The 12,531-nt window shown below is 57.1% G+C and overlaps 1 protein-coding gene across 1 annotated transcript in view; it reads left to right on the top strand.

Moving 5' to 3' along the window:
• Nucleotides 1-12,531, top strand: part of ITGA11 (integrin subunit alpha 11) — a 114,704-nt gene that overhangs the window by 94,380 nt on the left and 7,793 nt on the right. The window contains exons 18-25 of the mRNA XM_072738921.1: nt 243-353; nt 3,855-3,940; nt 4,769-4,976; nt 7,465-7,563; nt 8,344-8,420; nt 9,455-9,544; nt 10,505-10,595; nt 12,276-12,389. Of these exons, the coding sequence (XP_072595022.1) occupies nt 243-353; nt 3,855-3,940; nt 4,769-4,976; nt 7,465-7,563; nt 8,344-8,420; nt 9,455-9,544; nt 10,505-10,595; nt 12,276-12,389 (876 nt within the window). The remainder of the gene's footprint in view (nt 1-242; nt 354-3,854; nt 3,941-4,768; nt 4,977-7,464; nt 7,564-8,343; nt 8,421-9,454; nt 9,545-10,504; nt 10,596-12,275; nt 12,390-12,531) is intronic.

Genomic DNA, 12,531 nt, shown 5'->3' with positions numbered 1-12,531 from the left:
GTGGGGGGGCACCTGGCTCCCCCGAGGCCGAGGCACTAGGGGTCCGGTGCCAGGCCTTGAAGGCTCAGCGGGAGGAGGGTTTGCTGCACCTCCCGCCACCTGGCACGCTCCTCTATCCTGGACTCATCCTGGAGGCCGATGGGGAGGCTGCCCTCCCGCCTCAGGGAGCAGAAGTTTTCTCAGGGTCCTGGCCCAGGAACAGGTGCTCCACGCACCCTCACCCCGTCCCATTTCCTCCTCAGGACACTGCCGACTACGTGAAGCCGGTGACCTTCTGGGTGGAGTACTCCCTGGAGGACCCCGACCATGGCCCGGTGCTGGACGACGGCTGGCCCACCACCCTCCGAGTCTCGGTACATCCTGGCACCCGGGGCACACGACCCCGGGGGCTCAGTACCCCCGGCCCCCACCCACTCCCCGAAGCCCAGATCCAGAGTGCACCCCCGAGTCCCCTGCAGCACCCTCCCCTCTCCTGCCCTGCAAACCCACAGCATGACCCCTTCCCTCCTCCTTCATCAACGAGGTCAAGGACCCCCCTGTCTAGCATAGGGTGAGCCCTGGACGGGTCCTGGAGGATCACAGATCCAGAAGCGCCCTTGGGTCTCTACCACCTGCCTCCCCCATGGATGGGTGAGGGCTCTGGAGGCCAGAGCCTGCTCTGCAGCTCTGCTCCAGCCTCTCGACCACGCCCCTAATCCCCGGCTCTGGGGACGTCAGAACTTTCTGGTATCCAACACTCATGTGCTCCTCCCACCAACAGCCCACTCGAAGGAAAGAGCACAGCTTAGTTCTGTCCGAACTGTGCAGGGGGAACAGGTGAAGTTTGTGAACCGTTCCTGGACTTTAAGGAGCAGCACAGCTCCTGGAGATCCCCTCTGCTCCCATCCACCCCCCACCCCGCCTTCCCTGACACCACCCCCCTCCGATTCCACCACCCAGCCCTCCTCGACCCTCACCTCTTCCCTCTTTTCTCCTGCTTCTGCATTACAAACATATCAGAGAGGTTGTCGAATGTTCGAGAAGGGGTGGGGAGTGGATTGGCAAAGCCAGAGTCCTCGGTGAGCCGGTGTGCTGCGTCCCCCCCGCTGTTTTCCCCCACCGCCGTAATTACAGAGCCACGACAGCAAACCCGTGGGAAGCTGCCACTTGTTCTACGAGTGAGCGTGTCGAAGCCCATGATTTGGATTAACGCGCGGGGCTGGCTCTGCCCAACGCTGCTGGAAGCTGTGCCAGCCGGCAGGAGTGGCGTAGGCCAGGACCAAGACGACAGTGAGCTCAGAGGAGCCGTAACTGAGCAATCAGATGCTCATGCCAGGGCGGGAGGGCTTCCTGGAGGGGGTGACTTTCGGCTGGACCTCAAGGAATAGGCCAGGCCCAGCTCTGCGGGCGTGGGCAGAGTGGCCTTTTACTCCAGGGGCGTTGACCTTGTAAGTAAGGGATAGAAGTGAGAAGGGCAGGCTGAAGGGATGCGTGAAGAGAACATTCAGGAGGAAGAACCTGCATCATATTATTGAGAGCTGCAAGGAACAGCTAAATTTCTAAAGTCCTGTTAATCTGGATTTCTAGCAAATTAGAAACATTCTGCCCAGCGCTCGTTGACAGATTCCCCCCCTTTTTTTTTTTTAATTTTATTTACTTATTCATGAGAGACATAGAGAGGCAGAGACCTGGGCAGAGGGAGAAGCAGGCTCCATGCAGGGAACCCAACGCGAGACTTGATCCCGGGACCCCGGGGTCACACCCGGGGCCCAAGGCAGGCACTAAACCACTGAGCCACCCAGGGACCCCCCTCGTCGACAGATTCCTATGTAGCTGCTCAAGCGCTGAGATATCTCACCTCCCGGGGGAATGAGCTGTTCCGTATAATTGAGTGCAGCAGTTGCTTATCACATTAATTATTCCTTTTAATCAACCGGATGGAAATGTTTCTGAAGGTTATAGTACAGTTTTCATCCATTTTTTTTAAAGGTTTTATTTATTAGAGAGAGAGAGAGAGAGAGAGAGCATGAGCCAGGGGAGCAGGAGAGGCAGGAGAAGCAGGCTCGTCGCTGAGCAGGGAGCCCTTATGGGGCTCCATCCCAGAACCCCGGGATCATGACCTGAGCTGAAGGCAGACACTTAACTGACTGAGCCACCCAGGCACCCCTAATGCAGGGTTTTTTAAAAAAAGATTTTGCTTATTTATTCATGAGAGACACAGAGAGAGAGAGAGAGGCAGAGACACAGGCAGAGGGAGAAGCAGGCTCCATGCAGGGAGCCCGATGCGGGACTCGATCCCAGGACCCTGGGGTCATGCCCTGGGCCGAAGGCAGGCGCTCAACTGCTGAGTCACCCTGGAATCCCAGTTTTCTCTCTTTTTAAGCAGGAGGCTGGGTGGGGGTGGAGTATCTTATCAGAGACTCGCAGTCACGGGGGAACATGGGTGCTGGGGTTCAGTGAAGCCCTTCGGGGCCACCACGGGCCTTCCCACTATGTCCCTTCGCCGGAAGGCCTCACTCCGTCCACTCTGGCTGCGCTGCTTCTCTGGGGGCTGCCGCGTACCTGCTTCCAGCTGCAAATCGGCCAAGCGATGGGGAAGCCATGGGCCGCGTGGGGATCTCATGAGACTGAGGAGTTCCCCTTCGAGAAGAGTCCATGGATTTCAGATCTGTGCGGGCTTCTTCCCCCTGCCCTGGCTTTCGGCTGTGTCCTCGGGAGGGACAGTTGTACTCCTCAGCTCCAGACCCGAACACCCAACCGCTTGCTGACCACTTTGCCCTGGAAAGACCACAAGTGCTTCAAAGTCATGGTGCCCCAGAACTGACTCAACATAACTCTTGTGTTTCCAAACGGATGGTGCGGCCACCCTTCCAGACGCTAAGGAAGGAACCTGTCCAATGTCCTGGGCCTTGGGCCCTGTAGCTCTGATGAACTCCAGGTCCTAGGGACCCCACCGCTGGTGCGCCCCTAACCTGTTGTCTCCTCTCCACACCCAGGACCCTTCCAAGGCCATCATCATCTCTTGCAGCCTCCTCAGTGGGCTCCCTACTCTAGCCTTGATCCCTCCAGTTCACGCACCCACAGCAGCCACAGGGAGCCTTCAGTATGCAGGGCTGATAGGATACTCCCCTGCCTGCAGCAGTCAGTGCTTCCCATCAGCTCCAAGGCACTCCCCAAGGCTCTGTAAGAACCCCCCCCATCTCTCCATCCTCTCCACCCCAAAATACGGCAACACTTAAACCACCCATCATTTCCCAAACTCACCATGCTGCTTCATGCCTCAGGACCTTTGCACAGGCTCGTCCTTCCATTCGATTTCCCTGTTCCTCTGGTCACGCAGCTAACGTGGTCATCCTTCAGAACTCCGACCTACGACTGTCTCTTCCCTGAAGGCTTCTCTGACCACGTACAGGCCAAAGTGACTGTTTCCTCCCTCTGCCTTTCCTATTCCTCATACAGATTTCCAAGATTTTTTTGCACATTTCACACTCTAATTATTTATTCGCGTACCAATCTTCCCCATGAGCTGAGAGCAGAAGCTATGTCTTCCTCCTCCGGCACCCCCACTACCTAAGACCTTGCCCCCAGCACAGCTGATCTGTAAACATGGACTGCAATCGCCCTGCTGGGGGGGTGGGTACCAGCCGAAGGAGGAAGAGAGTTGAGAACTGAAAGGGACCTGGGAGAAGCCGAGTTTTAACCACGTTTTAAAGAAGGGAGTTGTCTCTGCAAAAGCATGAGGAACAGCAGGGTGGTGTCTGTGAGGAGGGCAGAGAAGACAAAGCCCATGTCTAGGATGGTGTGCTGAGGGGGTGAGGGATGGCCGGCAGCAGAGGGGCCACCCAGCCACCCCTCCCTGGCTTTCCCTGGCCCAGGTGCCCTTCTGGAACGGCTGCAACGAGGATGAGCACTGTGTCCCTGACCTCCTGCTGGATGCCCGCAGTGACCTGCCCACAGCCATGTGAGTCGGCTCCTCCCCACCCCACCCTGACTCCTTTCCCTCCCTACTAGTAGATCTGGGGCTCCCAGGGCCCCTGATTACTTCCTGCACGTCGTTCTTATAGGCAGCATGGATCAAATACTGAACTTGGACCCTGGGTCTAGCCCAGGCTCTGCCTCTTTATTCCTGTGTGACTTCGGGCATGTCTGGGCCTTTCCTTTCTGGGCCTCAGTTACTTCCTCTGCAAAATGAAAAGGACTCATCTATCCAACCTCCTCAAATTTTGCTTAGGAAAAAGAATCCTTTCTTTGGAGTCTTTAGTACCAAACAGATGAAAGGTGGAGACCAGGACCTGTGATCCTGGATGCTCATCCCCCAAGCCCCCAGCAGGGTGACCTGTACAGCCCATTGTGGACTGCTTGGGCTCAACGCGAAGGAGGCTAGCAGAGGATTAGCAGGGTGCCCACGAGCTCCCTGATCCCAGAAGGAAAAAAAAAAGTAGCACACAAGGAAAAATCATGAAAAATGTTCTATTTTCAGTTTACATCATTTATTTTCAAATAATCCATGCTCTACTTTTACCCAACCGTGAGGTGACTAGATAGAAGACGTATACAATAAATAGAAATAGAGCATGCAAACTGTGTAGAAGGGTGGAGAAGCGAATGGTCAAGCCATCTAGGCTACTCATCAAGATTGTCTCTGCGTGGAGCCCTGAGCTTCCTGGTAGCCAGGGCCAAAAGGGAAACATGCTGAGTAGAGAGGTGACACATGTAGTGAGATCTGGCCCTGCACACCCCCTGCCCCCCCATTCCACCTGCCTGGCCCCTCGGGGCCTCTGTCCTGCAGGGAGTACTGCCAGCGAGTGCTGAGGAAGCCCGTGCAGGACTGCTCCACATACACCCTGTCCTTTGACACCACGGTTTTCATCATCGAGAGCACTCGCCGAAGGGTCGCAGTGGAGGCCATGCTGGAGAACAGGGGCGAGAATGCCTATAGCACCGTCCTAAATATTTCCCAGTCAACAAACTTGCAGTTTGCCAGCTTGATCCAGAAGGTAAGACCTTGGTGACCTGCCGGGCCTACCTGAGTCCAGCCAAGGGCCTGGCTGACTGCGCACTAAAATCACCCGGGAGGAGGGGGTTACAAATACCCGCAGCCAGGCTTCTCCTCGAGGTTCCAGTGGATCTGGTGCCAGGTGGGGCCTGCAGCAGGAGCCTCTAAGGTGCCCTGGGTAACATCAGTGTGCAGCCAGGGTGCAGAACCACCAGTAGAGGAGGGCCTGAGCCGTTCAGGATTGTGGGGAGGAATGTCTTTCAGCCTGTTAGGGACACAGACGAGTAGGCGTGCACACACACACACACACACACACACACACCACGTGCGCGCACCAGCTCATTCACACCCTCTGCCTACAGTTCATCCTTCAGGCTTTCTCAAAAGGGCCATTCTAACAAGATCCAGAAAAGGTTATTCCCCACTTTAAAATTTCCTGTCATGCCCCGTTGCCCTCACAACAAATTCCAGACTGTTGTAGCATTCAAGGCCTGTCCTGATGCCCCATCACCTGCCCCCTGTGCCCTCACCCCCACACCCTCAGCCCCCCCAGCCACAGCTGTTTCCCAGAACCCCGGCCTTCACACTGAGGCCTGTCCCACCACAGTCCCTCCTGTCCAGCAAACTCCTGTGCCATCTTGGCTACCATCTTACAGAGGAGGAGACTGAGGCACAGAGAGGTGCGAAGGGGCCTACGAGTGGCAGAGTGGGGTTCCTACTCAGCGGCTGCTTCCTGAGCCAGCACTTCATGGCAGTTAGGCCTCGTGTCGCGTGCTCTGCAGTGGCCTCCCGAAGCCCCAGCAGGCCATACAGGCTCCTCCAGCCCCACGCAACACGCCCCCCACCCGGCACAGCCCTGTGTGTGCCCCGAGGAAACACAGTGCCTCATGCTGGCCTGTTGTAACCCCAAATCCCGCGGGGCACAAGCACGGAGAAGCCCCTAAGACACGGTGATTGAGTAAACCCAGGACATCGCCATCATGTGTGGGTGCTGGAGGGTCCCAGGTCCCTGCAGACACCGTCTCCACCCTCAGGGATCTCAGAGCATCAACACGGAGCCCAGAGTGCAGGGTGGCCCCTCTGTCCGGGGCCCCTCTGTCCTCACGTGCCCTGCAGAACTGCCACCAGGCCTTCCCTCTAGCAGGCCCAGGATTGGGCCCCACCACCAAGGCCCCCACAGCCCTGAGTGAAGATGCGGAGCCCATGTGATGTTTGCATCTAGATTGGGTTTTTCTTTTAATTTTTCAAAGATTTTTATATATTTATTCATGAGAAACACAGAGAGAGAAGCAGAGACACAGGCAGAGGGAGAAGCAGGCTCCCTGCGGGGAGCCCAATGTGGAACTCGATCCCTGGACCCTGAGATCATGCCCTGAGTTGAAGGCAGATGCCACCCAAGTGCCCTTGAATTGGGGTGTTTAAGGGAAACCGAACCCCAAGCCTGCATCTACCTTTCATCGCTTCCCTGGCCCAGACTTTACAGTGCTGAGCCTGTTCTTAAGCCCAGGGGCAGGAATCCTGGAATTTCATCTCTGTGGCACAGAAGGGCTTTGGGAACTGAGGGAGGCAAAGAGAAGAGGACAGTGTGTTCCATAAAGTGCTGCACACACACACACACACACACACACGGCAGGTGGTGCAGAGGGGTAACCGGCAGCCTGGCTCCTTCACAGGATGCTGCCCATTCAGCCCCAGCCCAGAAACTGCTCCCAGCTGGGAGATGAGAACTCCTCTCTCCAGTTTGCCCCTCTGCACCCCATCTATCCAAGGGGAGCTCTAGTGGAGGAAGCAGCCCCCCAGCCAGATACAAATGCATTAGTCTGATCACGTGCACTTTGTACACACACGCGCGCACACACGCAGAGGCATCCGGACCTACCTGTATCTCCGAGGAAATGCACGTGTTCCTCACGCATGCAGCCGGGCACAGGTGCACACACGTGCCTTCATGCAGACCCGCACGTGCAGAGTCGACGCAGATCTGCCTTTCCATCCACATGGGCACATGCATGCCCAACGAGACACACAGGCATGTAGCCAGCCAGCGCCCAAGGGTGCAGAGCGCATTAGGGACAGAGCTTCATCCTACTGAGTGATTACGCTGTTCTGGGTGTTGCCAGGCACCACGTCACAGGCATTGTGCCACCTAATGCTCACAGCAACCAAAGAAGGTCGGCACTCCCATCCCCATTTTACAGATAAGCCAGATGAAACCCAGGCCGATGCCACATGGGCACCCAGCAGCAGCAAGCTGAGTGCTGTGTGACAGTCCCTCCCTGGGTCCGGTGCGGAGCGGCCCTGGGCCAACCCAGCGGGGCCCCAGCTCAGAGCCACGCCACCCCTGTCTCCAGAGCCCCTGTGGTCCCAGCTCCCTTGCAAGGGCCTGTGCTACAGTGTCAGTACAGGTGGCAGAGACGGCACAGGTGGCCCGCAGACCTGGGTCCCTGGTCCACCAACTGCTGCCCCCGGTGCCCCCCTCCCGCCCCCAGGACGACTCAGACGGCAGCATCGAGTGCGTGAATGAGGAGAGGAGACTCCACAAGAAAGTCTGCAATGTCAGCTACCCCTTCTTCCGGGCCAAGGCCAAGGTTGAGGCTGGGGACGGTGTTTGGGCGGGACCAGGGCGGGTCCTGGGAGAAACTGGGGATGCCAGAGAAATGGAAGTGAACAGAGGGGAGACGGAGGGATGGAGAAGCCTGCACATGGCTTTGAAGTATGTTAGTTTTCTCTCCCGGGAAATGGCTTTCAGATGACCTAAGGTACCCGCCCACTTCCAGACAGCATCGGCACCTTCACCTGGGGAGGGGGCACCTGGGAGGGCACCCCTCCCACCCACCCACCACTCTCTCACCACCTCTTGGCCAATTATCCCTGCTGCCCTTTATCCTAACACATTTTTTCCAAGTCTGGCCTCCGTCATCCTGCTGAGTGCAGGGGGAGAGATTGGGAGAAACGTGACCATTCTGTGAGCGCTCATCACGTGCTTCAAAGTGCAAGTGGAAAGTGGGTAGAAGGTGTCAGGGGAGAAGCTAATTCTCCAGGAAGGAGAATCTCCAAAGCCCAGACTCCAGGTCTTGGACCCTAGGCCCATCACTGCTGGGCAGTGGGCAGCCACTGAAGGTTCTGGAGCAAGAGAAGACCCTACTGAGACCAGGCTGCTTGGAGAGCAGGGCTTGAGGCAAGAGCCAGTCAGAGCAGCAGCGTGTTCCCAGGACCAGGGTGTGCAAGGCTGGGGGAAGGGAGAGAGGGATGAGAGCAGGGGCGGGGAGAGGCGGGCTGGCCATGCCCAGACGCACACCCAGCCCCCCCACCAGCCTCCCAGGCCCCCCAGCCCCCCAGAACCCTGCCACTGGACCTCTTCCTCGCAGGTGGCTTTCCGGCTAGATTTTGAGTTCAGCAAATCCGTCTTCCTGCACCATCTGGAGATCCGGCTCACCACTGGCAGGTCAGGGCCTTGCCTTCTCCTTCTCCCCAACCTTCCCCCCACCCCTGCTCGCTGCTTCTCCCACCCTGCTCTGCTGCTAGCAACTGCGCCCCCCTGCACCCAGTGGAATCATCACCAGGCCATCCCTCCCTGCCCCAACCCGGGACAGTACCCCCCATCAGTCCCCAAGTGTGCACACACCTGCTGCATTTCTGTGGCCGCTCAGATATAAATAATAATACCCTTACCTTTATTTTTAAATGATTTTATTTATTTATTCATAAGAGACACACACACACACAGAGAGAGGCAGAGACACAGGCAGAGGGAGAAGCAGGCTCCATGCAGGGAGCCCGATGTGGGACTCGATCCCGGGACCCCAGGATTACGTTCTGAGCCGAGCGCAGATGCTCAACCGCTGAGCCACCCGGGCGTCCCATACCCTTACCTTTAAATAGTGATTTCTATGGCACCTATTTTTATAACCTCCAGTTATAGAGCACCGTGGATAAATGGTCAGGCCTCACAGCAGCCCCTGAAGACAGGCAAAGCAGGGCTTATCCTCACAGAGTAGGGGAAGGAAGGTCTTTTCATTTTTTTAAAGCTTTTATGTATTTATTCATGAGAGACACACAGAGAGGCAGAGACAGAGGGGGAAGCAGGCTCCCTGCAGGGACCCTGATGCGGGACTCGATCCCAGGACCCCGGGACCACGCCCTGAGGTAAAGGCGGACGCTCAACCACTGAGCCACCCAGGTGCCCCAAGGAAGGTCTTCTAAAATGGAAAAATGTCCTAGAAGAGAGAAGTCCAGGCAGAAAGAACACTGGAGAAGGAGGAGAGGAGCCAGTGCTCTGCTCCCAGTTGCACTATTTACACGCTGTGTGTCGATGGGAAGTTGACCCAACCTTTCTGAGCCATCCTTTTCTCACCTGTATGCTGGGAGGTGGGGGGAGCAAGCCCCGCTCTGCCCGGATGAAGGCGCTTCAGTGAGCCCGTCCAGGGTGCGGGCTCAGCTGCGGGAGCCGCTGACCGCTCCACGTGGCTCTCCTTGCAGTGACAGTGATGAGGAGGAGAGCACCAAGGAAGACAACACGGCCCTCCTGCGCTTCCACCTCAAATATGAGGCTGATGTCCTCTTCACCAGGTGGGCAGGGGGGTGCCCAGGACCCCAGGCTGGAGGATGCCCAAGAGAAGTGAGGCCTAAGATGCAGCTCCCTCTAGGGGGCTCTAATAGGACCCGAGGTCTCAAGGGCCAGGCTCCAGTGTCCAGTGACTGCGACACGGAGCTGGTGTGTCCCTGAGGGGTCTGGGAGTGCAGCCCCAGCCATGCAGGGCGGGTGGTATCAAAATAGCCGCAGGGGAGACACAGACTTGGCCTCCAGGGCACTCCCACCAGGGACAAAGAGGGAGGCCCAGGGCCCCCCTGGGAGGTGTCCACCCCCAGGGCAGGCAATCGGTGGGGGTGTGGTCGGAGAGGATTTTAAAATAGTAATATTTTACTATTAGTAAAATAGTAAAATACTATTTTACTATTTAAAATCCTACTAAATAATACTATTTCACTGTTTAATACCCTACTAAAAGTCCATCTGCTTTTCATTATCACCACCTTGCACCAGCAGCTCTACACAGTGAAAGTGAGAAAATGCTTCTCCCCTCGAGGCAAACTGCTCCCACCTCCCCTCCCCATCCTGGGCCTCTGGCCCCCAGCCTGTCCCCTGGGGGCTCCCAGGCTGTTGGAGGAGGCAGGGCAGCAACCACACAGAAAGCCAGCTCAGGCCTTCCCATGCCACGGCCGGCGGGGGCAAGTTCATGCACCAAAGAGACCATGTCCCTGGGCAGAGGGGCCGGGGCAGGGCTAGCAAACAACGGGCTCTCTGGTCCCTGCCCGTCTGCAGGAGGCAGGTCGCTACTTGATCTCAGCTGTAATCCTGCGGAGGCTCTGAATCCTCCCTGACACAGCCCTCCTGTCCGTGCACACAGGAGCAAAGCTCTTTTTTGTGGTCTAGGGGAGCCAGGCACATGCCCACACCCTCTTAAATGCACTTACCCAACTGGCCAAGGCCGACTGGGCTCACGGTGGCCCTGTCCTCTGTCCTCGCAGGAGCAGCAGCTTGAGCCACTACGAGGTCAAGCCCAACAGCTCACTGGAGATGTACGATGGCATCGGGCCTCCCTTCAGCTGCGTCTTCAAAGTAAGGCTGGCAGAGGGGACAAGAGCCGAGGAGTCCCCATTTGGGAGGGGAGGAGTCTGAAGTCATTGCTAGTGCCTGGGGTTCGGCCCCGGCCCTGTTTGCTACCCACTCACTGTGTGATTTTAGGCAAGTTCCTTCTCCTCTCTGAGGCTTTCAGTCCTCATCTAGAAAATAATGGGGGACACCTGGAGGGCACAGTGGGTAAGCATCCCACTCTTGGTTTACACTCAGGTCACAACCTCAAGGTCGTGAGATCTAGCCCTGCATCAGGCTCTGTGGTCAGCGGGGAGTCTGCTTGAGGTTCTCTCTCTCTTTCCCTCTGGCCCTCTCCCCCTACTCAAATAAAAATCAATAAATCTTACAAAAAATAAAAGAAAAGGGCAGCCGGGTGGCTCAGCGGTGTAGCACCACCTTCAGCCCAGGATGTGATCCTGGAGACCCGGGATCAAGTCCCGTGTCAGGCTCCCTGCATGGAGCCTGCTTCTCCCTCTGCCTGTGTCTCTGCCTCTCTCTCTCTTTCTCTCTCTCTGTGTGTGTGTGTGTGTGTGTGTCTTCCATGAATAAATAAATAAATAAATCTTTTTTAAAAAAGAGAAGAAAAGAAAAAAGAAAAAAGAGCTGGACTGAGAGATGTATCAGTGAAGTTTAGGTGTGGCTGCATAGAATTTAAAAAATATAAAAAATGGTGGTCTAAATGGGCCAGGGTCTGTTCTTTCCGTAAAAGAAGTCCACGCTGGCAGCTTCACAAAGTCATTCAGGATTGGGTCTTCCATCCTTTGCACCATCCTCGACACGTGGCTCCCAGCCTCTCAAGTTCACCTCATGGTCCAAAAGAGCTGCAGCTCCAGCCATCACGTTCTCATCCCGGGAAGGAGGAAGCAGTGAAGAGCAAGCTCCTCCCTGCTAAAGAAGCTCCTTGGCAGTTCCTCAGCCTACCAGTTACCTCGGGAGGCTGGGAAGTGTGGCTTTCCCCTCTGTCTCCGTGCAAGGAAGGAGCGAGAAGGAGAATGAGGAGGCAATGGAGCAGTCCGCCCAGTGGGTCGCACCGGCTCCCGCCCCCTGAACCCTGCGTGAGAGCTGGGGGCAGGCTGACGCTGGGAACTGCTCTTCAGATACGCTGGCGCCTGGGAGGCTGGTCCAGCAGGGGTTTAGCCACTGCCCGAGGCCACACAGCTCGGACACGGTCGCGGCCCTGGGCATGTCGCGGCCCCTCTGATTCCAGAGCCCTGCTGCTCCGACACCGGATGGGTCACAGCTAGAATGTGCACCCCCGCTTGCTCGCCAGTTAGAGCCTTCATTAATTCATGATTCTCCCTCATGATCAACTCATTGCTCTCAGCATCTCCGCCCCGACCCCAGCCCAAGGTGGTTCAGCCAAGGGAAAATGACATGACCTTGCTCCCCAGCCTCATGGCTCCACTGGCTTGTCCTCAACCTCCAGGAACCCGGCCCCTTCAGCACTTTCATGCAACTTCGTCCGTGTGGCCCACCCCCCACGCACCCCCGCCCCACTGTGATTCCACGGAGCTTTAGAGCTCCTACAAGAAATATGCCCCCAGGGGACATGAAGGGGCCTGCTTCCCAGGCCTGGCTGTGGGGATCACCCCCATGGACCTCATCCTCCCCCACCCCCCACCCGCAGCTGCTGGGAGTACTGACTCCTCCCCTCTCTGGCCACAGATCCAAAACTTGGGCTTGTTCCCCATCCATGGAGTGATGATGAAGATCACCGTCCCCATCGCCACCAGGGGGGGCAACCGCCTGCTGATGCTGAGGGACTTCCTCACTGACCAGGTACCAGGGCCCTAGGGAACCTGCTTACAGAGGGGACCAGTTGGAGAGAGACCGCCCCCCAGGTGTGTCCCCACGTGCTCAGACCTCAGCTCCTCCTGCCAGGACCAGGGCCAGCAGGGCCTTCCCGGGGAAGAGAGGAGAA

The sequence above is a fragment of the Vulpes vulpes genome, chromosome 15 (genome assembly GCF_048418805.1).
Source record: "Vulpes vulpes isolate BD-2025 chromosome 15, VulVul3, whole genome shotgun sequence".
Classification (NCBI taxonomy): Eukaryota; Metazoa; Chordata; class Mammalia; order Carnivora; family Canidae; genus Vulpes; species Vulpes vulpes.
This window is presented reverse-complemented; position numbering and strand designations above follow the sequence as displayed.